The sequence below is a fragment of the Euleptes europaea genome, chromosome 3 (assembly GCF_029931775.1).
Source record: "Euleptes europaea isolate rEulEur1 chromosome 3, rEulEur1.hap1, whole genome shotgun sequence".
Lineage (NCBI taxonomy): Eukaryota > Metazoa > Chordata > Lepidosauria > Squamata > Sphaerodactylidae > Euleptes > Euleptes europaea.
In genome coordinates this window covers 41,051,708-41,077,257 of record NC_079314.1, presented here as the reverse complement: position 1 = coordinate 41,077,257, position 25,550 = coordinate 41,051,708, and the positions used below count along the sequence as shown (strand labels likewise).

Genomic DNA, 25,550 nt, shown 5'->3' with positions numbered 1-25,550 from the left:
TTATACACACTCACATAGATCTATGGGGCATTATAATATTGTCCATTTTGTTTTGATCTATGGGGTAGCCTCATGTGGAATACTGTGTGCAGTGCTGGTCACTGTCTCAGAAAAAGCGATGCAGAGCTGAAAGAAGTACAGAAGAGGACAACCAAGATAATTAAAGGGCTGGAGCACCTGTAATATGAGGAAAGTCTGAAAGGTCTGGGACTTTTCAGTTTAGAAAAGAAACTAAAGGGGGAAGGACATGAGAAAGGTTTATAAACTTATGCGTGGGGTAGAGAGAGAGGACAAAGAGGATTAGGAAGACATCTGCATTTCTGGCATAGCACCGAATTGGAGAGTGTTTTGGAGCCGGCTACTTACTGCAGCCCCCCCCCCCCCGCCATTCTTGGCATGCAATAACCACTCATGATCCTTATAGTACGATGACCTTAGCATGCAATTAAACACACGGAGACAGTAGTTGGAATGGAAATGGCCAGATCTTTATTGGTTACAGCATCAGGCATTGGCGTTGCATAGGGGCTGGATCCAAGGCATTGGCCCGACCCGCCTGATGACCGATGCATCCTACTCCCAGCTCTCCTGCTGAGAGTAGCCTGAGATGGCAATATGTGGGACCCACTTGGGCAGAAGCCTGCCATGTGGTCCCCTGCCACTTGGTGGGAGGCCACCACATGGACAGCCCCCGACTGGGCATGTCCCATCCTGACAACCCCCGATTGGGCATGTCCCTATTCCAGGCCTCCCCAAAAACTCTTTATTGGGATCCCCAGAATGGGAAAAAGGGGGAACACAGGCAGTTGTGATGAATTAACACGAAGTTGACATAACAACCAAACAGCCCTAGTATAGGGAGGGCGAGACAAATTAAGAAGCAAACTTAGCTGGGCGAGGGGGTTGGCTTCTTAAATACCTAGCTGGAGGAGCCAAGTGCAAAAGCTCAGGTCTGAGCCTGCCTGCCGGCCCCACCCCTATTGAGCCGGGGCCTGACTGGTCCATTTGAAATATAGGGCAGGCCAGGAAGGTATGCAGCAGGGCAGGAAAAGTTCCAGCTGGAGTTAGAAACGCTATGGCTCCTTCTCCAGTTTCCCAACCAGCAGCCTTTTTGTGGCAGCATGCTGGCTGCCCAGCTGAACCCACGCCTCACCGGACAAGCCCCTGAACCTTGTTCCAGTTCCCAACCCTCCCCAGCAAATGCCAGAAAATTGGGCTTGTAGGTAAGTCTGAGCCCTGCTTTGGGAAAAACAGTCAGAAGGTGCATAAATACGTTTTCATATTGTGCTATTTTATTTCTGTTATGAATTCTTTTCTTTTTTTAAGTTTTGTAACTAGAGACTGTCACTAGTGTTCCAGTTAGCCATCAGGTTCCTTTAGCATTTGTCCCCATCACTTAAAGTACTGAAAGGTAGCGAGGGCCCAGGCTGTGGCAGGATCCCACTTGCACCTAAAAGATAATATTCTTGCCCCATCAATATGTGTGAGGGCATGGTGGAGGGAGGAGGACCACAATCCAGTCTCACTGATGCCCTGAAGATGGTTCACTCATTTGTTCAGTGCAATCCAGGACTAGTTTGTTGCTGATCATGTGACATTAGCTGGGTGGGGGAGTGGGTGGGCGAGCATTAGGGTTGTACAAACAAATTCGGTAAATTTCGGGTTCAGGTTTATTCGGCCCGATTTTTTCAGTAAACCCGAAATAAGCCAGATATCCATACCAGTAAATATGGGTATTCGGCTTATTTCAGGGTTTACCAAAAAAATTCGGGCCCATTATAGTATATGGAAAACTCTTTTTGAAGCTCCTGTAGGAGCGTTTTTGGAGGTAGAGTTCCCAAATTTTCAGGGGGCAGGAATATGAAGAAAGGAGATAGCTCTCCTTTAAATGCAACAAGGACCACAAAATGGAGACTCTGCAGAAGGCAAATAGCCGAAACCCAAAAAAGCCAAATAATTATTCAGCTTTTTCGGGGATTGCCTATTTGGCTTCAGGCAGATTTCCAGGTTTTGTAATTTGGTAAAACAAAACCCTGAATATTGCCGAAATGGCCAATTTTGGGTTTATTTTTGGTTTGGGTATATCGATATGTACAACCCTAGTGGGCAGAAATGCTAAGCATTGTAGCTCAGATTTGTCAAAGCTGGAGTTCAACACAGTTGACACAAGAGGGCAGCAATACATTCAGGAGGCAGAGCCGGAACCGCAGTGATACCACAGAAACTATTCCACTACCAAAATTCCAAAGCAGCTTTTTGGAATGTTTTGTTTAAATACAAAAAAGTGCGTAGCAGACAGTTCAGGCTCCCTGCATGAGATTGCAGCCTCCCAGCCTGTCCCAAATAATTTCCTAGTAAATGTGCATAGTCTTCAGTGCCAGGTGAGTTAACCCCTTCTTTGCCAAATCCATTCTCTTTTGTTCTGCCCCATCACCTTTTCTCTCTGGGACCTTTGCTTCTTTCTGGTTTGTTTTGCTCATTTTTTAGTGTCTGCAGTGACAGGTGAGCATCACGCAGAAAATAAGTGAGATTTATACTATTTCATCATTGTCTCTTCCGTTGTAGTGGGAAATTTGCCTAAGGAATAGGCAGGGTCATGGTGGCAGGAGACCAGTTTCACTCAGCCCAGGGCCTGCTTTTAACCACTAATTGAAAACCATATTACTGTGACTTGCCTATATAAAAGAATGCAAGCCTCTGAGCATCTGCAGAATGTTTTTTACTCAATGATGAATAATCAGTCAAGCTCCTATCTACTTGTCCTGTGCTGTAATGAGCAGAAATGGCCAATTGAAACCTTTTTATAGCATGGAGGTAAATAACATCTCAATTGTCAATTAAAGGGATAGGGCTTTTACTCCAGGCCAGTTGGTAACCGAAGTCTTCACCTTCAAACACTTCAAAGTTGGAGTTTAAGGCTAAAGGACTGATCAGACATAATGTTCAGACATGTTTAAACTCCAGAATCTTTTACTAGAGAAAATTTAAAAATATACATTATAAATTATTGCAGTTATGTTCGCTTCACAAATCCTGAAAGCCCATTTTTAATTTTAAGTGTTTTAGTTTAAATGTATGTGATTTCATAGCTGTGTGTGTGCTGTCAAGTCATAGCTGACTTATGGCAACCCTGTAGGGTTTTCAAGGCAAGAGACTTTTGGAGGTGGTTTGCCATTGCCTGCCTCCGCCTGGGCTGAGAGAGATCTGAGAGAACTGTGACTGGCCCAAGGTCACTCAGCAGGCTTCATGCGGAGAGGGAAATTGAAGCCGGTTCTCCAGATTAGAGTCCATCAATCATAACCACTAAACCACTCTGGCTCTTCATACCTCTGTGCTCCTACATAAATGCTAACCTTTTGAGATAATGTTTAAAAACATAAGAAATCATTAGCAAATTGTGAGATAAGAGATTCCAAAGGACGTGTAGAATGAATAAGGTAGAGTGATGTTCTCGTTGTTCTGTTTTTTATTGCTTTTCAATTGCTGATTCTGTTCCCCCCCCCCCATTATTGTAGCCTGTTTTGAGAATTGGATGGGTTATTTCATTTTTACTTTTTTTATTTGTTTATTTTTCTTATACTCTTGTCATTCTCACTCAGGCCTGGTGTAAATATTATTAAAAATAAATAAATAATATCCAGACATGCTCTGGTTACCACCTCCAGGCTGGGAAAATCCTGGAGACCTGGAGTTTGGGGCGGGGAGGGAGCTCATCATGGATGTGATGCCATACAGTACGCCCTCCAAAGCTGCCATTTCTTTTAGGGGAACTGATCTCTGTGATTTGGAGATCAGAGGTAATTCTGGGAGATCTCCAGGCCCCACCTAGAAGCTGGCAACCCTATGTGAATAGTGCTGGTTACATGGAACAAGAAGAAACTCCAAAGGGAGGCAGATGTCAAAAACAGCCATTGTTCCATTCAGTGCCTTGCTTCAGGAGCTGGGGAAGGATGGTCTATTGCATTTTCAGCTGTGAAATATCAATGGATATTACCCAGCGTGGTATAGTGGTTAAGAGTGGTGGTTTGAAGCGGTGGAGTCTGATCTGGAGAACCGGGTTTGATTCCCCACTCCTCCTTCACATGAGCAGCGGAGGCTAATCTAGTGAACTGGATTTGTTTCCCCACTCCTACACATGAAGCCAGCTGGGTGACCTTGGGCAAGTTACAGCTCTGTTAGAGCTCTCTCAGCCCCACCTACCTCACAGGGTGTCTGTTGTGGGGAGGGGAAGGGAAGGTGATTGTAAGCCGGTTTGATTCTCCCTTAAGTGGCAGTGAAAGTCGGCATATAAAAACCAATTCTTCTTCTTCTATCTTTCATTTTTATCCTCCCTTCTCCAAAGAGCTCAGAGCAGCATACATGTTTCTCTCCACCTCCATTTTATTCATTCGGCAACGACAGTGAGGCTGAGGTCTAGTCATGATGAGAATACTAGTCATGATAGTCATGAGAATACTAGTCATGATGCGTACCTATTCTCTCCAGTATCAGAGGAGCATGCCTATTACATTAGGTGCTGTGGAACACAGGCAGGATAATGCTGCTGCAGTTGTCTTGTTTGTGGGCTTCCTAGAGGCACTTGGTTGGCCACTGTGTGAACAGACTGCTGGACTTGATGGGCCTTGGTCTGATCCAGCAGGGCCTTTTTTATGGTCTTATGTTCTTAAATGTGTGACCAGCCCAATGTCACCCAGTGAGCTTTGTGAATGAGTGGAGATTAGAGCTTGGGTCTCCCAGTCCAGCACTCTTAGCATCATAGCACATGTCCAACAATAGGAGTTTAGACTTATTAGGATTTACTGATAGTGGTGGCAATTTTCCTACCGGAGACAGAACCAAAATTCTCACTAAATTCTGCTCAGAAGAAACAAGCTGTGCTAGGAACGGGAGTTACTGGAATTCAAACACTCAGTGGTGTGTCCGGAAAGCAATCCCAGTTCTGAAGGCCTTGCTAGGCATATCTGTCAGCAAGGGCAGAAGTCTGACAGTATCACATGAACACATGAAGCTGCCTTATACTGAATCAGACCCTTGGTCCATCAAAGTCATTATTATCTACTCAGACTGGCATCAGCTCTCCAGGGTCTTAGGCAGAAGTCTTTCACATTACCTACTTGCCTAGTTCCTTTAACTGGAGATGCTGGGGATTGAACCTGGGACCTTCTGCATGCCAAGCAGATCCTCTACCACTGAGCCATGGCCCCTCCCTGAAAATATATCCTGCCACATTGATTAAGGAAGCTTTGGTGCATACCTGGCACAGCCTAGAACACGAGAGTAGCCTCCTGAGCTCACACAAGGTAATGGTGGCATCATGTCATAAGAGTACCAGAAGCATCTTTAATGCCCCCCCCCCAAAAAAAATGTATGGGCTTCACCATTTGGGGAGCCTCCAGCGATGCCAGAAACCACCACATTTGGAAATCTTAAATTTCCTCCCTTTAGAGATTTGACACTTCCAAAGTCTGAAAAAAGGCAAAAGTGGGGGAGAAGCATTTTGTGGCTTTGTAGGAGTTGGCTGAGTTTTGCATACTGACAGATTTATTTGAATCGATTTTATATTCCACAGTTTTTAATAGTTTGTTTTTGAATCTTCAAGACTAGGTTGTAATTAAAGCTAATAAAGAAATCGGTTTGCTAAGGACAAGATATTTGTTGGCCAAGTGTTCTTATCAGAACCAGAATTACACAGGTTGAGTATCCCTTATCCAGACCGCTTGGGACCAGAAGTGGTCTGTATTTCAGATCTTACCATATACTGGAATATTTTGGAGTTTTTGCATATACATAATGAGATATCTTGGGGATGGGACCCAAATTCATTTATGTTTTGTATACACTTTATACACATAGCCTGAATGTAATTTTAAACAATATTTTTAATAATTTTGTGTACATTGAACCATTAAAAAGCAAAGGTGTAACTATCTCACCAGAATACCTATATCAGCTGTTAATCAAGAGCAACAACAAACAAACTAACAATAGCAGGCTTTCAGCCTCTACCTACAATGCGGTGTACACTGTACTTTATTTTTTTAGGTGAGAGGAAACATTGGGCGAAAACGTGCAGTCGCTTTAGCCTTCTTTAGTCCCTGTTACAGCCAGGATTCAGCCAGGATCGAACGCATGTGTTTTCGCCTAACGTGCATTCGATCCTGGCTGAATCCTGGCTGAAGCAGGGAATAAAGGAGGCTAAAGCGACCGTGCGTTTTCACCCATTGAAAGCAGGCAGCACGGATCTGCATGCATGCCAGCTCAAAGGGTCTGGTTTTCGGACCAGTCCGGGTATGGGATGACTGGATAAGGGGTACTCTACCTGTATTTAAAGCAGTCTGTGGAGGGGAGGAATATGCTTCAGGTTCCTGTGGTTGGGACTTTAAAAAATTGTCCACTGTTAAGGCGAGGCATTTAAAAAAAACCTTGAGAATTTGGATCATGTATCTGAGTAAAATTGTCCTCTGTGTAGGACTCCTTTAACAAATGCCTTCCACACAGGGATTCTTCCCAGTTCTGGCTCTGCAGCTGTCACTTTAACAGAGGCTTAATAGGATGCTATTTCCCTGGGGAATTATTGTTATTTGCCTGGCTGCACTGAAAAGCTTCTGCTGCCCATTGCCATACACTATTAAAGGGACAGAACTTTTTCCCCAAGCCTATTGGCAACACTAGTTACAATTATGGACAGCCATTCAACAGGCCTGATCTGATCTGCCACATCTCCCAACTTCTCGCTGCGATACAGCTGTTTCAAAGGACAGGGAGCCCACGTTCACATAAAGACATCGGGATGGAGAGGCTTCCTCTTTCCTTTGGCTCTTCCTTTCCCAGCTGGCAAGCCTTGCTCCACTCTTCCCCCTTTCCTCTCAGCAGAAGCCCAGGCCTGTCGGAGTTGGAGGCCCCTGCCAGTGCTGCTGAGCGGCCAGGCGGTCCATCACATGCCTCCCCATCGTGCGGCCTCGCATGTGCGTGGCCATGTGATAGGCCCGGCAGCCGAGCAGCTGCCTGCGGCAGTGGTTCCCTCTTGCCTCGGCTACAAGCCCTGTACTTTGAACTGTGTGGGGAGGAGGGAGAGGACAGCCCAGTGATGTCAATGCAGATTTATCACCAGGCAACCAAATCACGCTGGCCTCTTCCAAACCCCAGAGCTTCTGCTTATCGTCTGCCCTCCCAAAGCTTTTGTTTCTCTGCAGTATCCAGTTTAGCGCTACACCTTGTCCAGGCCTTGTGATCGTCAGTGACATGGGCATGCTCCAAAAGATTAGATCTAGTTTGATCTCTTTGCACGCTCAGTGCCATGCTTCCTGGGAACATGTGTGCAACTTGGAAAAAAGATATGCCCGGACCACCAACAAATCAGCTCGCTGGCATAGGATTGTGCTGCCTGTCTCAAACTTGGAGAAGTAGTTTCTGAAAAATATATGTGAGGTGGAGAAAGTGGCATGAACGACTCAATGACATACAGACCACCTGTATCCAAAGCGCCAAAGAATACCTACTTAGCTTGCTATTCCCCACCCCCACCCCCGGTAAAATAAGTTTTACTGGGGAGGAGGAAAATGGATTCAGAATATTAGCAAGGTCTTTCTGTGTACAGGGATCTTTTATTGCAAAATTGATTATTACTGCATTTCTGGTTTTACTTTACATTCCTTTACTTGATTGGGGAGGAAACGGCACTTGTTAAACTTGTGTCAGACAGCCTCTGTCAGGAAGAAAAATGGCAATCCTGTTCCTGTTTTATAGAATTCCAGACACACTTCCAGGGTGCTGGTGTTGACCTTTAAAGCTCTATATGGCTTGGGACCAGCATAGCTAAAGGACTGCCTACTATCTTAGGAACCTACACAACCACTATGGCCTTTTTCCAAGGCCCTATTTTGGTTGCCTCTGTCAGGGCTGGCATAAGCATACCCTAAAGTGGGTCAGTTGCCAGGGCCTGGGATTTCTGGTGGGGCCTACTACTTATGCACATGCCTTCCCCATCTGCTTGTTTATTTTCTCATTAAAATATTTTACCTCCACCTGTCCTCTAAGTTGTATAAGTGTTATCTCCTTAATGGGATGCCTACCTTTGTCTTAACCAGGGAGCTGCTCTCTGACCCCTCCTCTCACCCTGTGCCATTTGTTCTCTACCACTTCTCCACATGACCCTTCATGGGGTTAGACACATATACAGATCTTTCATTGGGAGACACATCCCCGGGTGTGGCTGGCCATAGACCCTCCACCCTGGCTTCAGCTCCCCTTTTGAGCACCAGTGGCCTCAGAATGGGCTGGAGCGGCTATAGCCCCTCACCTCTGCCTCTTGGCTGGCAGCTTCTCTGCAACATAGAACCTCCCAAGCCAATTCCTCCTCAGCATCAGCTCAGATCCTCAATTTAAAGGGAGGTTGCTCCACCCCCTTTCTGGCACAGCCAATGGGCCTGCCCCTTCCATAAATCTCTTCCATCCCCTGAGGAGGGCATTGCCAACAGCCCCGCCAACCCCCTGCTGGTCCTTCCCAGCTTTACTGGGCTCCCTGCCTTCCCTTTCAGCCTTCCTGCAGCTAATCCCTCTTAGGGTTGCCAGGTCCCTCTTCGCCACCGGCAGGAGGTTTTTGGGGCGGAGCCTGAGGAAGGCGGGGTTTGGGGAGAGGAGGGACTTCAATGCCATAGAGTCCAATTGCCAAAGCGGCCAGAGTGTGTGACTAGCCCAAGGTCACCCAGCTGGCTTCATATGTAGGAGTGGGGAAACAAATCCATTTCACCAGATTAGCCTCTGCTGCTCATGTGGAGGAGTGGGGAACCAAACCCGATTCTCCGGATCAGAGTCCACTGCTCCAAACCACCTCTCTTAACCACTACACCATGCTAATATATAGGTGCAGGTTGAAAGAACGGCATGAGGGAGGTCTGGTGCAGACTGAAAATAAGTGCTATTTAGTATTCTAGCTGTATGCCTGATATTGTCGTAACTGCTTGAGCGTATTAATTCTCCCCACAGTAAAACACTCTCTAATTTCACTGTCACCAAGGTCTCAGTAACTTCTTCTAAGCTTGCACTTGGAGATTTGTCTTTGTCAAATAATCCCTTGATCTCCTTTTGTGTCCGTCTTTGCGTTCCTTTCAGCTCCCTTGTAGAACTGTGCAGAGGCAGCAGAAGGTTTTCTTCCTTATGCTCAGGTTACCCTAGCTGGCACCAAATTGGAATATGAACACATTTACATGCACACGTGTTCTGACCACACACAGTAACAAGCACACTGGGTTGGATCCTGTGATCAATCCGCGGAAGGTTCCTATGATTGCCAGTCTTCTTGGCTTCCCCTGCCCCTCCAGCAGCCATTTCCGACTCCAGGGAAGTTTATTCTTGGGGTCATGGGACCCATGAGGAGAAATAGCCATGTGGGGTGGGAGGCCAAAGTGGAGAGTGAGAACAAAATCATTCCCTCCTGCCTCTTGTGTGAGCTGAGCTCTGCTGAGAGAAGAGGAAGAAAGGAGTAATTTCCCCCTCTTCCTAATCCAAATGTCTGAGACTCCACATGGATCCCATGATCTCAAGGATAACTTTCCAGGGGTGAGAAATGGCTGTTTGGGAGAGGGGAAGATCCAAGATTCTTGCACAGACCTCATGCAGGTTTTGCACTGGATCCAACCTGCTCTCCTGTAGGCAGAACTGTTCACCTCTCAGTCCTCACAAAATCCAGGTTACAGTGGTCATTTATGCAGGGGAAATTTGTGTTTGGTTTGCTGCACAGTTTTCTGCTCCGAATTCTCAAACATCATATGCATGAGGGATTCCCCACCCCCCACAATTCCAGGAGTAGCTTGTGATTAATTAGGAATCCCCAGTGAATCACAGAGCTTCTGAATCCCTCCCCCTGGAAACGCAGCCTTGTAGCCCTTTACTTGGAGGGGGCGGGTCAGCTGTTAAAGAGACTGTGTGCTTTTGCTGGTTATTCCTCCCCACCTTTCTTCAACAGCTCCCTGCCGGGAGCTGCCTTCCAATCTCTGCAGCCTTCTTCAGTGTCTTCCTGCACATTTAATAAAGGTTTAACTCCTTCTTTTGTGCTTTGCTTTGAGGGAAGGGGTTGGATGGGAGGGACAGACACGAGGGAGGGAGAAGCCAAAATGGGCATGGGGAGAGAAACCCAAAGTTAAGGGCTATGCATGGAAATAGAGGGGATTTGTGTTGTGCTTGCCTCAAAGCAGTATTTAAATTCATCCTAAAACAGGATCCTAGAACTGTGGGGGAAGAACGAGGCCAGAGCGAAGTCACGTCTGAAGGTTGGTAAAATCATGAATAATGCAAAAGAAGCCTCGAAGCAGTCCAGCATGGACTGTGAAATAAATACCCCTGCATAAATGGCCAGTGAGTCGCAAACAGAATGAGGACGCATTGCAAGAAGCTACAGAGGAAAGTTGTTCCTAGTGATTGCTGCAAACAAGCCCCACTACACATGGCAGTGGGAGGCAAGAAACCTCCCAGGATTGCAAATCATTCTGACCCAGGGTAAACAACCCCTCCTTTTCTCTGAATAAAATTTGCCATCAATGAGGAAGATTCCGGCCCCCCCCCCCCCCGCAGCCATGTGGACCCTGTCCTGACATCCGTTCCTGGTAGAGGCGCTGCCTGAGGGAGGCAAAATGGTGGCGCAAAAACTCAAGACACAAAGGGTCTTCTGCAGGTGAGCTCGCTTTAATGAGATGGTCACTAGCACAGGCCCCGCACCCAGCCAACACCACGTTGCAAAGTGCACTATGGGGTCCCACGAGATACTGTGCCATCGTGTCAACATAGCTACACAGGCCTCTGAAACCTGAGGCTAACTGCGTTGTCCGCCCACTCAGGTGCTTTGCCTGTGACTGCCTCAAGTCACAAGGCGCTTCTCATAGCATCAATGGTGTTATGAAACCAAGTATGTTTCTCTCATATCCGTAGTGTTATGAAATAAGATAACTGACACCAGTGAGCCAGCAGAGGGCACACAGAATTATCTTTTGAGAGGCTTCCTTATGCAAACGTAAGCTGTGCGTGTGTGTGTACCAGACACAGGCTGACTTGTTAGCAATTTACCTCCACCACTCCTCCTCTCCCAAAGCTGTTAGGCTCTTAAGGGAAATATTTTCCCACTTAATAAACTACAAGTGCTTCCTTGCTCTCTCTTTTTTAAAAATTTGCAGCATATGGAGGGTATTCAGGGATGCCAGAGGTAGACAGCTGCTGGTCTCGGTTTTGCCAAGGGTTCACTGACGGCACAAGATCTGGAAGGGTCCAAGAGAGTATGCACACCTAGTCAGGCCCCACACCAGTTAAGAGTCAACTCTGCACTGTCCACTCTATGACCAGGCAGGGGATTCTGAAGCATTCGGGTTGTGTACCCTCTCCCCTTTCTCACACACACCCACACCTTCCTTTGACAGTTAAGGGCCCTCAACATTTTAACATCTGGAGCCCAAGGTTAGCTCTGCTGACCTGCAATTTCCAGTTGTATCAATAGAAAATGCCTGTATAACCCCCCCCCTGGGGTATTTGGGCAATGAAGGTAGGCCAAAATGTTTAAAAGCTTCCCTCAGCATTCATCGATACACAGTTTAACACTGGAGAAATGGGCCAGTGGCTTAACATTTAGAAGGTATGTGCTAGTTAATCTAAAATGAGATGACATGGTATAACTCTAAAGCCTCAGACAAGAGACTAAGGCTGTACTAAAGAAAATTGCATAGATGGTGGGGGGAAATTAATAAAAATATGAAATGTAAATAGGAATATATGTATTAGTACCCATAATGGGGCCAGCTAACACTTAGGATACCTTTTATAGGAGCCAACGGAAGCCCCCACTCACACACAGCAGTGGCATTTGGGAGAGCTAACATTTGTGAAAGAGCCATGTTGTGTGTGAGAGAAACAGAGAAGGGGGGGGATGAGATGCACAAATGCCACAACTGTGGCAGCCCCTCCCCCCAAAGCTGCAAATGGCTGTGCCAGGCTGGCACACACAGCCCCTGCATGAAAATGCCAGGAGAGAAGTCAGGACTCTTGCAGGGACCGCACTGCATTTGTGAACTGGGCCTTAATTGCGTGTTTCTACAGCAGCTTGTTTAAAACATGTGCCATAAAATGACAATGGTTCAAAACCAAAAGAACTCCAGCATTCATGGCCGAGTCTTTACAAAAATCTCATTGTTGTGTGGGGATGTGCATTCAGATATCCAGTCCAAATATATAATTGAAAAATACCTTATTGGTATTTTCTGGATATATTTGGGTCTCCGGATGGTAACCAGGATGTTCAAGAATATCAGGAAATGGGTCCTAAAAAATCCTAGAAATATTCAGGAATAACCAGAAATATCAAGAGCCAGCATTTCAAGGCTCCCAGGACTGTTTTTACTTTATTTTTCTGGTGTGTCTGTGTCTTCCCAGGGTTGGTTTCACTTTGGTTCTCTCCTTTAAAATTGTTTTTGTTGGTCTTGCAACATTACATTCTTTGTGCAAGTTGTGTGTTGGATTTGCTTTCTATGGTGGATTCTTGGGTTTGAAATTGCCTGATTGCCAGTTGTATATTGGCCCAGATTCTCTAATTTTACATTTGTTGGGCTTGCCCCCTGATCCTATTAGGTTTGGCTTATTCTCTGGTTTGACATTGGTTGGATATTTGTTGTGCATTTGTTGTGTTAGGCTTGCCACATTGCCTTGCAGTTCTGTTGGGAATCCCTAGTTCTGCATTGGTTCTTTGAGTTTGTTGGTTCCGTCTGCTTTGAGAGGCTTTCAGCCAGGGGTTGCTTTGCTTGCTGCTGGGTCTTTGGCTATTCTTTGCCCTGGAGAAAGCATGGACCCCACCACCCCAATAGCAAACAATGGAAGACGGCTGGGCACCTTACTCAGGGGCCCATAGATATTTCACTTGAAATTTATTTAAAGGACAGTAATCAGAAGCTTCCCTGCAATTTTGGTGCTATTTGCTTTAAAAAATAAAAAAAAAGCCCCTCCAGCGCTCCAGAAAACTTCACCATAGAGAACAGTGGAGCCAAATAATATCAGAATTCCACCCCCCCCCCAAAAAAAACCAACCTGGATCTGGATACCAAACCAGTATTTGGAACCCAAAGCTGCACATATTTATTGTTGTAACCACATGTATTTTAAGGGGGGGGGGCTGTTTTATAGTTTACGGGAGTCTTAATTACTGGACAAATGATCTTGTATATTAAAGTTTTTTATTCTTCAGTAAGAATTTTTTTGTTTAAATCACAAAATACTGTGGAAATATTTAGATAGTAGCATTCATGGAGTGCTGGAAAATATTGAATATAAAGACTGATTCCTAATATCTCACATACTAAACTGTTCTTAAAACAGCTGGTTTCTTGCAGACAGTATTTATTTTTTAAAATAATTTAAGACAGCATAAGCTTGTACTAAGCATAAGCATTGTAACAAAAGTGCACCTTTCCCCCCCTCCCAGAAATTCCTCTCCAGAGTTGTTTTAAACTCAAAATATTGTAACGCACATCTTCTCCCTACAAAAATAGCATGTTGGACATCATTAACTGGATGTATTAACAACTATTTACATATAGCCACTCAGCAGGCTAGTAAGATTTTTAAGAAAAAGAAAAGACTGGGTGTTGTTTAAACAGAGCATTTGAGGCAAACAGTAGCAACAGCAGCGGCACCAAATGCACCCCAAATGACTAAGAGGCCCTGTATCATTGCCCTCCACCGACTGTTGTGTCTCACCTCTTACATAACATTCAAGTGAGAATTCTCACAGTGCTACCTTGGCAACAAACTAAAAATATCTAGGCAAGGTTCTTGGCTTAAGCCTTATTAACAAAGCTTCAGCGGTATGATTATCTGGTGTCTGGCAACAGTCCCCAGAAAGGGAAATTTGGATGTTTGGAGACAGAAAAGCCTTGTGATGGAGCCCTGGCCCATTGCCTCCCAATGCTCAACACCCCTTTTACATTATTGTTGTTTATCTCTTCTGAGGATTTTCAACTCCGTGACCTCCTGTGCCTTTATCAGCAGCCGGGCAGGAAACTTTTTCTACCACTGGGCTTCCATGTTGGGAAAAGTTGCACTTTTTCCCTGTCCCGGCAGAAGCAAGGGAGAGCCAGAGAAGAGGTGCTGAAGCATATCTTCACACATTCACACCTGTGTTCTTTCAAGACTGCTAAACTGGGCATCAGTGGGGATGGGCACTTCTAGTGGGCAGGGCCAGTTCTCCAGTGGTGCCATCCAAGCAAGCAACTGCTTGCAGTGACACGATAAAAGGAAGGTGCTCAGTGGCACAGGAGATGACTGGGATCCACTGGTGGGGCAGGGGATGAATCTACCCTATTTGGGGTGACCAAACACCTTGAATTGGCTCAGCAACCAGGGGTGGTTTGGGCATGTGCGTTTTGGCTGCTGTGAAAGGCACAAGGGCAAAGCTAGTGCAGAAATCTGGCCACCCAATTCCACCCCCCTTTCTTCATAATACAAGGTAAGCTTATGTTAACATTGGGTAAATAACTATTATTTCTTAGTTCGAGGCAGTCATGATCCTTTCCGTATAACAAAGTAATCTATTAAATCAGGAACACAGCAGCATTAACCATAACCGTGTAAGCAAATGCATTTACTCTAGCAAAAAACAAAACAAAAAAAATGCTGTGGGATACCTCTCACGTTTCCAGAGCGTTTAATACCCCTGGTTGGAGTCAGGGCAGCCCCAAGTGCACAAGGCAACCCCAAGCTTTGAACAAGGTCAATTCACCGATGACCCATTTCTCAATAAAGTGCAAACACAGAAAGGCTCCTCTCGCCTCCATTCTCTCCCCCCTCCTGCCCCGCCCCTGATATTCCCACAAAGGGACTGATCCAATCAGCCAACCAAGTGCAAGTTCCCAAACGGAGCTGAAATAACCTTCCACTGGAAAAGTGAGGGCCCCCCTTATCCTTTTTCTTTGCTGTTTTTCTTTCTCATTCGATAGTTTGGCTAGCATCCGGGAAATACGAGGCACGCTTCTGTGGGAGGGCCATGGGCTGCGATCCTACCACATTTCCAGGGGAAAACATCCCCCTGAGCTCAGCTGGGATTTACTTCTAAGCAAACGTGAACAGGACCGAGAGCGGCTGCACCGCCCTGAGTACTGCATGCATACCTAGAATCTGTCTCACTGGAATAAATGGTCTTCAAAACTGCTTACTAGAGAGTAATGACACAGACCTCGGACTACTTCTAAGTAAGACCAGTGCACTGAATTTTGAGGGAATGGATTTCCAAGCCGGAGTGCTGACAATCCCAGTATTAGTTAGCTCTGAAGAAAGAGGCACTTTATGCTAAAGATTTCCCACTCCCCAATGGGTACAATCCGCCAGAAAATTCTTCAGCACAAATACCCACTGAAATGAATGAGGGTTGCCCAAGAGTATGCTAAGGTACTTCTGTCCCCTTCATTCCAATAGGGTGTGTGCAGGAGATCTCAGTGGATTGCATCAATTTTTGAGTCAGGCATGGGAAACCTTGCTGTACACATTATCATTATGATATCCGCGTGCCTATGATTACATCATCAGTAGAATATCCCACATATTGCCTGTTCAGCCTATGATGTTGTACACTTTCTCCCTCTCCCTAAATCACTTACAATCTTAGAACCTTTTCAATACAAAGAAAGTTCAACTTTCTTCCCCCAACACACTCTTTCCATTTGTTTTACTTGGATGGGGGGGGGGGAATTGGCACACTTACAAAATGTGTGAACGAAAAACATTGTTTAAAAAGATAAGCAATGCATTGGTGGGGGAGGGATGAGAAAGGAGTTCTCCAAAAAGTTACTTTTTGGGGGAGGGGGGGAGACAGGAAACCTTCTCTTTCCCCTAACAACAAACAGCCCACCTAGACCAGTTCTTCTTTAAAATCATTCAGAGAGAGGGGGGGGGATTTGCTGCTCATTCTCACAAAGGATGAATCTTTCCTCTTCAACAGGAATCGGGAACAGTGGTTTGTTTCCTAGGGCACGGAAGCCTCAGGGGTTTTCCTTTCCAGGCGGCAAAGGCTGCTCTTGGGAGGGGAGATCCGCGTCCACGCCAAGGGCCCCAAGGCTGCAGACAAATGGATGGGGAAGGTGCTGGGCAGGAGAAGCCACTTCAGGGGACAGGAGAGTTGAGGAGGAGGAAGAGCCGGCTTTCTCTGCTGGTGCCAATACCGAAGAGAGGCAGGGGAAGGTGGCCGCCGCAGCTGCGGCAGCAGCCACTGCAGCCTGAGCTGGAATTCCTGGGTAGATCAAAGGAATGGGAGCAGCGGAGGCTGGGTAGAGATATTTCTCCAGGTTGCTTTTGTCCAGGAAGGGCTGCATGTAGGCGGCCGCTGCCGAGGGGGAGATGAAGTAGAAAGGCAGGCAGAAGGGAGTGGCCGGTTGCTGGCCAAAGGGCCCTCCGCCACTCCTGCCTCCCCCTGCCCCCAGAGCGCCCAAGGACATCAGGGAGCTCAGCAGGGTTGGGTCAGGCCTCAGGAGGGCAGCCACTGCTTGTTCAGGGCTTGGCATAGCGGCAGGAGGGCTGCTGTGGTGGTCCAGCTTCAGCCTCTTGGCCACAGGGGCTGCATCGTCCACTGAGGGTTCCTGCTTGACCACCACATGGCTCTGGCTCTTCTCGCCCTCCGGCCTGACCTCGCCCTCCCCGCCATAGCCGCTGTCCGTGTCCGTGTCGTTCTCCCCCAGTTCCCCGCCGCTGTGGTGAGGGACGTTGCTGCTGCCGTTATGAGTCCGCTGGATGACAGGCACGCAGTTTGGCTGGCTCTCCAGCTTAGGGCCAGCCTGCTCTTGCTGCCCGGGGGAGGCAGAGGAGGTGGAGCACGTGGGTCCCTTGCTGCCACAAGCCTTGGGGGTCAGCAGCTGGGGGCTGGGGAGGAACCGGGTGCAAACTGCGTGCAGGTGGCTGATGAGCTGGGCGCAGCGCTGCTCTCGGGGAGTCCAGCTTTCGAACCTGGAGAGGTATTGCAAGACTTCTTTGGTGCATGTCTGGAACCCTGAATGGAAAGCATCCAGGTCAGATTGCAGGGGAGATTTCAGAGACCGTTCTCCTGCGATGAGGGATGAGAAAACAGTAGCAGAGAACTCTGTCTTAATAACCCTGGAACCACGGGCATGACCCCTAACATAACTCCGCCTGTCCTCTCTTTTTAAAAAAATCACCAGGATACATTAATGTTTACACTTTACTTGAGACTCAAAGTTATCAGCACTTAATCAACGCCTGTCGTTTATGAAATATTACTGGGAAGAGGACGGGATGTCTGTGCTTCCGTAGAAGGCTGCCATCTTAGGCTCCCTTGCGTGGAAGTAAGTGCCACTGGAGTCAGCAGTTTCTGAGTAAAGAGATATAGTTTTGGGTGGCGCAGCTGCCAGCTTTGGCCCACTTGTTTGGGAACAAGCCCGAGAACTTGCTTCCAAGCAAACAAATAGGATAGGGCTGCATGGCCCTATAACCCCATGCAAACTTCATTGGGAGGCAGTCCCAGCTGAACTCAATGATCTTGCTTCTGAGTAAACTCACATGTTCAGATTATAGCACTGCAATCCTATGCATAGTGACTTGATAGAAAAGCCCCATTAAATTAGTGGGATTAGTAAACACATACAGGATTGGACTGAAAAACACATACCACTTACTCTGAACAGTCCTGCCACTGTTTGTGTGGCAACTCCCCTGGAATTGGACTAAGGCACTGTGTCACAATTCCCTTTCCATCAGAAAGAATGTCCCTTGTGATCTCCAAACTTTTCAGTCTGGGGTTTTCTTTTCTGCCCAGCCACCTCCTTGTGTGTGTTTACATGCTGCTGTTTACTCACCATTCTGTAAAGCAATTATCTTCTGATGCTGCTGCTCTGTTAAGGCCGATAAAGCTTTTAAGTGTTTTAAAGTCAATTCCAAGACAACCGCTTTCTCCAGATGCCCCAGAGTCTGCCAAAACAAGAAAGGGGCTTGTGATTAGCCATCATTACAGAGAAGTAGCCTTTCTCCTTCCCCAAACTTTACCCAACTCACTTGATATAGAACATTTTCTCTGACTAAACTGGTGGCATTCACGTACTGATATGCCTGCTCCCAGTTTGAAACATCTGCAGAATTGGGGTGTTTCTCTGGTGCAGCCATAGGGATGCTCTCAGATAAAGCACTTCCATTACATTGGGGGGTGTGTGTGTGCACATGATGCTCTGGAACATCTACTAAACGTCGGAAACTCTATTACCTCAAACAAACTCTTTTAGTGCAGCATTATTTTTGAGACTGCTACACTGTGCACTCTTACTTAGAAGTAAGCCCTGCTTCTAAGCAAGATTTACTTCTGAGTTAACAGGCATGGGGTTGAGTTAGTGGTCTGTTCCCACCCACCCCTACTTCAATATGCCTCATTCTTTAATTGCAAACTCTTTCCCAAGAACCTTTGGCACATGACAGCTTTGAGACTGTAGTCACTAGTTTAAGATACAGACAGACAGGGAAAGACGTGCTGGCCATATGCATACCACACACCACCTGGACTTACTGTCAATTTCAGATGCTCCGGTAATAGGTCTTTCAGCTGAGCGATGCATTCATTAATCCGATCTCGCCTCTTCTTTTCTATCAACCTGTGTGGCAGTTTGTAGGTTTCCTAATGAGAAAACCCGGCAGGAGGACAAACACTACATTTACCAGAATGCCAATCAATCTCTAAGCACCTTTCCTACCAGCCACCCCCTCCTTCTGCATTTTAAGCTGCCCACAATTCCTCCTCCACCACCACCACCCCATACTCCTGGCTAACAATAAAAACCCTACTGATAGCAGACAGGAAGTCCAGCAGGAGAGGAAGAGGGGCTGCTCACAGTCAAGCACAGATTCATGCCCATTCTGCAGAAAGTATCCCACAAGTCTGGAAGACTGTTAGAAACTTATTTGTACCTTGCTGTCCTCTCTCTTCATGCCTCTCTTGGGTTTGCACATGTACAAGGAAGGATAATCCAGTCTGCAAAAAAAAAAAGGGGGGGGGAGGAAAGGAAAGAGAAACTCAGCTCCAGTAAGAGAGAGGCACTTTCATCTCTGCTTGCAGGGGGTGGGGGTGGGGGAGACACCCCCAAACTCCCAAGTCTGCATTTGCCAAAGGTGTGCAAAGATCCAAAGAGGTAAACTGGGTGTAAAAGTAAATGGAAAATCCCAAACCAAACCCAATGAAAGCAGGACCCTCGTGCCAAGCCTCTCCTCAGGGGCCCCATCCAGACTTGCACCGCGAGTTCCCAGTGCACGTCGGAACGGCCCCCCCCCATGCCAGGCGGAGCCCTGGCGCCGGCCGCTTACCCGAGGAAGTCGCGGTGCTCCAACGCCTGCCTTTCTGGCACGCGAGGGACCCCTTCCTCCATGCTGGCCGGCGTCTCCGGCTGGGTCTGGAAGGACGCGGCCGCCCGGCTCCGAAGCTCCCCGAGCCGCGGCACATACAGCCCGCCGGCCTGGAGGGAGCGCGTCGGCCGCCTCTCCGGCTCGGCGTCCTGGGTCCCCGCCGGCCGGTCGCCCAGCTACCCTCGCTTGGCCTCTGCCAGCGGCGCTTTGGCCAGCGGGGCACGCGCGTCGCCAGCCAGCCCCAGCCGCCGGCTCACGTGCGGAACGTACCATGCAGCCGCCCGGCTCGGGGATGGGGGGGAGGAGGGGAGGAGGGGGAGGGACGCCGCCGGGCGAGCGGGGCGGGGACTCCTCGGCGGGGGCAGCCGTAGAAGCCCTCGTCTGCCCTGGGGCAACGCAGGCGCGTCGGAAGGGGGGGGGCGCTTCAGCTCGCCTCGGGCTTGCGACGGCCGGGCTCCAGGGCTGGGGGACGCACGAGGAGGCTGGAGAGGATCCTCGGGGGGATCGTGGCGGGGCGGGCGGAGAGCAAAGGCGCACGGGGCGGGGGGAAGCAGCCCGCCTGGCGGGGTGTTTGGGGAGACGGAAAAGTTCAGCGCTTAGGCGCGCCTGGCTGCTCCGCCCCGGACGGCCGCATCCACACGTGCGCGGCGAGTTCCGTGTTCAGAGCTCCCAGAGGTTTGAATGAATGAATGAATGTATTTCAGGCGGGGTCGGAGCGGGAAGGCTTCGACCCACCCCCTCCTCCCCTCCACACGCAGTTTTTATTCCAATCGGGCGTCTGATTACTTTGGGGTGTTTTTTTTTTTTTTCAAACGAAGCCAAACCTCTCCCAAGGAGTCGAAAATCAGCGTCTGGTTTTTGGCCTCTCTTGAGAGCCCACGTGCCCAGGGGTGGACGGAAAGCGTCCCGGTTGGCCCCGTTTCCAGCTCCCTTGCGCGGGCCCTTGGTCGACCCAAGGGCTGTCGGCTCCTGAGTAAGCGCGTGGGGCCCTTTGCGAAGGGAGCGGCTCTGGCCAGCTGGGCTGGGGTTGGAGCCTCGGGCTGAGCGCGGGACGCGGATCGCCACTCCCGCGCCATTGATGCCCGGGAGGCTTTGCCGGGGATTGGCCGCTCTCTACAGGCGCATTTTGCCCATCCGGATTCCCAGAACTCCGTTGGGCGACAACGCACGGTGGCTGGAGCCTCCTTTCTTCCCTGTTCCAGCCAGGATCCAGCCAGGATCGAACGCACGGCCGTGCGTTCGATCCTGGCTGGAACAGGGAAGAAAGGAGGCTCCAGCCACCGTGCGTTGTCGCCCAATAAGCAAAGTTTTGAGAATCCGGATGGGGAAAAGGCGCATCTAGAGACCGGCCAATCCAAGGCAAAAAACCCCGCGCGTAAATGTGCGCGGGGGAGTGCGCGTCAGGAGTTTCTCCGGATTTAGAAAACCCAGTTCCGCGACGCGCATGGCTAAGGGTGCGGGGGGGGGGGGAGTTGCACCCAGCGCGCGTCCGAACCGGCATAATCGGGCACGTGGTGGTCGTTCTCGCGCCTTGGGCAGCGTGGCTGTGCAGCCAGACGGCTTATTTTTTTTGGGGGGGGGGCTGTTCTCGTAACGCCAAGCCCGAAAGCGCTCGAGCGCTCCAGCACCTTCGCTCGGCTGGGGGGAGCGGGGGGGGGGTCATTGCAACGGCATGCGGCGCCGGCGGAGGCTGACCCGTCTCGAAAGGGAGAATTGGATTATGTGCGATCTGTTGTTATATTTGTTATATTTTTTATGTTAAGTTTTCTGTTATGTTATATGTTTTATGCTTAAAAAAATAATACAAATTTATATTAAAAAAAAAAGAAAAGAAAGGGAGGAGGGAGGCGGCCCCCGCCGACGCAAAGCCTTCCGCCGGGAGGGAGCGACGCGTTCGCGCCTGGCCGGGGTGCGTGACCGGCCGTCCGCCCCGCCCGCGCCGGCCCCGCAGCCCGTCTCCGAGCGGTACCAGCACAAGGCTCGCCACGTGAGGCGGCCTGCTCCTGCCGCCGCAGCGCCGCAGCCCGCGGGCGGGGGCCGGAGGAGGAGGAGGGGAAGCGGGCCGCGGTCTGGCGCGGCTCAGGGAGGGAGCAGCCCCCTCGCTCTATAGATACGGTCATACCCGAAATAGTCTCGAATTGCGCATTACCAAAGATTGCTGGGGGTCATGTGTAGATCACTGGGGAAGGCCATGGCAAACCACTTCGTAAACATAAGCCATTTATTGCATGGGAGTTTTGCCTTCGGTTCGCCGCGCTCTAGATGCACATTTCCCCCGTCTAAATTCTCCAAACTCAAAAATGAGTCCCAATGCAGTTTTGAGACCTGAGATCGGAAAAACGGGCATCTAGAGCTGCAAATCCAAGGCCAAACCTCCCATGCATAAATGGCCCTATTCTGCCTAATAAACCTTGGGGTGCGACGTGTAGTGACCCGGGACTTGCACAGGGGACTACCTTTAATGGGGGGAGGTAGGGTTGCCAACCTCCAGGGACTAGCTGGAGATCTGTTATTACAACTCATCTCCTGCCGATAGAGATCAGTTCACCTGGAGAATGGCCGCTTTGGCAATTGGACTCTATGGCATTGAAGTCCCTCCCTTCTCCAAACCCCGCCCTCCACAGGCTCCACCCCAAAAACCTCCCGCCGGTGGCAAAGAGGGACCCGACAACCCTAGGGGGAGGCTGCAAGGGTGCCGGAAATGTAGCCCCTTCCTCGTCTGGGCTGTCCCGAGTTTGGCTTCAGCCGCCGTCGGTGGGACTGGAGACAGAGGCCACGGCGCTGCCCTTGCTTGTCCGACCCGTCGCCAAGGCTGGCTGGGGGGAAGGGGGAGCCCGGCCCCCTCGCCATGGCCTGCGAGGTGTGGAGGCAGCGGGAGGGGGCGGAATGCGGCAGTGGGGGGGGGAAATGTCCTTCGCACGTGCTCCGAGGAACTTTCCACTTGGCGTGACCCAGCGCGGAGCTCGGGCAGAAGGCGCACGAGGAGGGCTTCGGCTGGGGCGTTGCTGACGGCACGCATCTGCTCGCCGCGGGCAGGAAGCGGAGCGCTTGCAAGAGCCCCCGCTGACCCGATCGGAAAGCGGCGCGCGCCGCGTTTACTCGAGAGTAATCTCCATGACCTCTCACGGGCTTCTGACCATGGGAGCGTGCCTAGGACCGCAGCCTTCCGCGGCTAACCGTGCTAGGCGCTGGCCGGCTCAGGGTTCCAGGCCGGGGTCGCGGGGGCTTGGGGATACGCCAGGCGCACCTGCCGCTATTTAGCAAGCCGCGTCCAGACGCGTGGGCGCGAGAGTTCGCACGCGGCACGTGAGAACGCGGCAACGCAACGAGCCGAGCTGCAGTGCGAGCGCGTGCTGTCCCCCGGCGCTCAGGTTCCGGGGCGGGGTCGGTGGGAAGCGCCCCACTCTGAGAGGCGCGTTGCCATTGGTGCAGGCTGGGGTTTTCCTGACGAAGCCGGCCAGTGTCCGCGGCTGCGCGTTCATGGTCACAATGTCCAGTCGGATCCGTAGCTCGGTTAAAGGCCGCTCTCCTTTCGTGCCCCCGTCCGCGTCTGTCAGTTCCCGGGGGAGAGGCAGCCTTAAACCCACCCAGTGCACGGTGCAGTTTGAAATCGTGAGCTTTTCTTAAGGCATGGTTCATCTAAAAAACCCTTCCAGTAAAAGCGTCCATGGTTTTCTAACAATACAGTATTGTGGAGAGGAACGTTGAATGCTTGATGGCCCCAGACGGCGACCTTCAACCCCGTACAGTGGCTAAAGGGGACTTTGTTTCATCTGGTGGAGTCAAAAGGGGTTCAGCAAAGAGGAAGAATGATCTGTGTTTTGCCAAGGAGAAAATGTCAATATGAGATTAGTGGCTGAAGTTAGAAACCATTCATTGCGTTTTGTAGGAAGTAGGTGAAATTGCAATCAGTCGCAATAAAATGTCACAATTAAGGGAGAAGGAATCCTGTCTTACAGCCCATTCCTGAAAGGGGGGGGGTAGTTAGGACATGGCCATGAACGGCACCACTGTGCTGCCTCCTGAGAGGCTTCCCAGTGAGAAAAAAATGTTCTCAAAACATTTTTAAAACCCCTGTGAAACTCACCCATTGAGTTTCATGGGGCTCTGCCTCAGCGCAAAGGGACATGCCTGGGCCAAAAGGGGTTTGGAAGCTGCCTAAAGGCAGCTCCGCCCTTGGAACGCCCCCTCTGACTTCGGTGTGTGGACTCACCTCCGGGAAAGCAGCAGTGCTGGCTCCCCAGGGGCCAGTGAAAATTCCCCCACTCTGGTTTAGGTGCCAGTTTGCACAATGCAAAGTGGCATGGATGCTGGCTTAAGGATCAAGCTGGCTCCTGTGTGGCTTTGCCCCCCCCCCCCTCAGGATTCCATGGTTAGTGATCTCAGGACATCGCAGAAGGAATCCTGATCTATGCTGGCTTTGCACGGTCCTGCAGTCTGGAGTGAGGCAAGAGCCATTCTTTCTCTGGAGGCCAGGGTGTGGTGTATCAGAGAAGCTGATGCTAGGGACAGGTTGGAGTCCCCTCCCCAGCAGTTGGCTAGCTGCTGAAGAAATTGGTGGAAGAAAGTATAGCAACTCCTCTGGGACCTGACCCCAAGCTGTGGGGCCAGGATGCCACAGATACCTATGTAAGTACTATCAAGTCACGACAGACTTGTAGCAATCCCAGCAAGAGGTTTTCAAGGCAAGTGAAAAGCACAGAATCTTCCTTGGTGGTCTCCCATCCAAGTACCAACCCTGCTTAGCTTCTGATATCAGACGAGATCGGGATATACTATGCTGCCTTCCCTCCTCCAGGAGAAGGCATTCTTAGGTATGAAGGGAAAAGCATTCCTAGGTATGAAAAGCTTCAGAGTTCAAGGTAAGGGAGGTACAGCATTTTAAATATATCCTCCCAAGATGCTTAGTTCCTCCCAATTTGTGGTAGAATCTTTGCAGTAAACATCTGAAGCCTACCACACTGAAGTTACAATTTAAAGTTTGACCATAGGTAGGAGTAGAACAGAGGGAGAGGCAGGCAGGGATAGTCCCTGTGACCTTCTGAATTTCCCTGTCTAGATTTTGTTGTGGTTGGGTGGGGGGCATGGATTAAGACAAATCATCCTTCACCAAAGATTAAATTTTTGAGGAGGGATTGGGGAGTGTTGAGAGGAGACACCATGGAAGTGTTGTGGGAGTGAGTTCCAGTCACAAGGGGCAACAAGAGAGAACTAGTGATGTAACACTGTAGAACCATCTACATCCTTGTGGGGGTTGATGGATAATTTCTTTACATTCTACTCCCTGGTTATTTTACATTACTTTTTAAAAGTCCTATTTCAGAAGATACAGTCATCACATATGAGTTATGTGAGTGGAAAGCCTGTGAGATCACCTTGTTTCTAGTTTTCTTCTTTCGGTATGAAATATAAATGTCTGAAGAGGATATTGCTTAAGGCATAAAACACAGTAATGCTGTAATTTATTAATACGGAAGACACAGTTCATTGCGGTTAAACACCATAAAGAGCTGGAAATTGGCAATACTTGCTGAGAAACTACCCTATCTGTCGGGGAAAGACTTCCTGGCTTGCAACCTCAGCATGCTCCAAGATCCTCTTTGCTGCCACCGGCACATGAGGACTCTGCTTCCTACCACAACGCTTCTCAGATGTTGATGGAATGAAGGCAGAGGTGTGTCCGTTGACCCGGGCTCAAGTCTCCATTTGGCCACCCAGATCGCGGGACAGCCTCGGGCCTGTCACTTATTTCCCAGCCTAGCCTACTTGACAGGGTTTTTATGAAAATAAAATTAAGAATGCCCATGTGTGGGAAGAGGGGGGGGGATGGGCAGCTTTACACAACGTTGGTCTGGAGAGAACCGTCACCGGGAAACTGTTTTGCGGCACAGCTACAGAGATGGCTGTGGGCTCCCCTGTCTTCTGTTCTTCCACTGGAGTTACCAGGCCCCTTGTGCTTTTATTTAGCTGTGCCATGACGCTTGCTGGGTTCCTTGTGCCAGTCGCTCTCTCCCTGCCTAACAGCTGTTGTGAGGAGCAACATAAGACCATGAGCTTGTGGTTAAGGTACACTTGGGTGGGGGGTGTTGAAATGTCACAGGGTGAAGAAGAGATGGTACAAAATTGGGGGTGGGGGATATTCCTGTTTATGTTAAGGTCCAGTCCTTTAACCAGAAAAACAATCTCAAATATAA

The 25,550-nt window shown here is 49.4% G+C and overlaps 1 protein-coding gene across 1 annotated transcript; it reads right to left on the bottom strand.

Moving 5' to 3' along the window:
- Window positions 1–16,004: 16,004 nt before the first annotated feature.
- Window positions 16,005–19,415, bottom strand: BHLHE41 (basic helix-loop-helix family member e41). Its single transcript, XM_056847059.1, has 5 exons — window positions 19,318–19,415; window positions 18,925–18,988; window positions 18,527–18,634; window positions 17,829–17,940; window positions 16,005–17,059 (listed from the first exon to the last, which is right to left on the bottom strand). The coding sequence occupies exons 1-5, from the start codon at window positions 19,377–19,379 to the stop codon at window positions 16,005–16,007; spliced, it is 1,401 nt and encodes a 466-aa protein (XP_056703037.1). The 5' UTR covers window positions 19,380–19,415.
- Window positions 19,416–25,550: the final 6,135 nt, after the last annotated feature.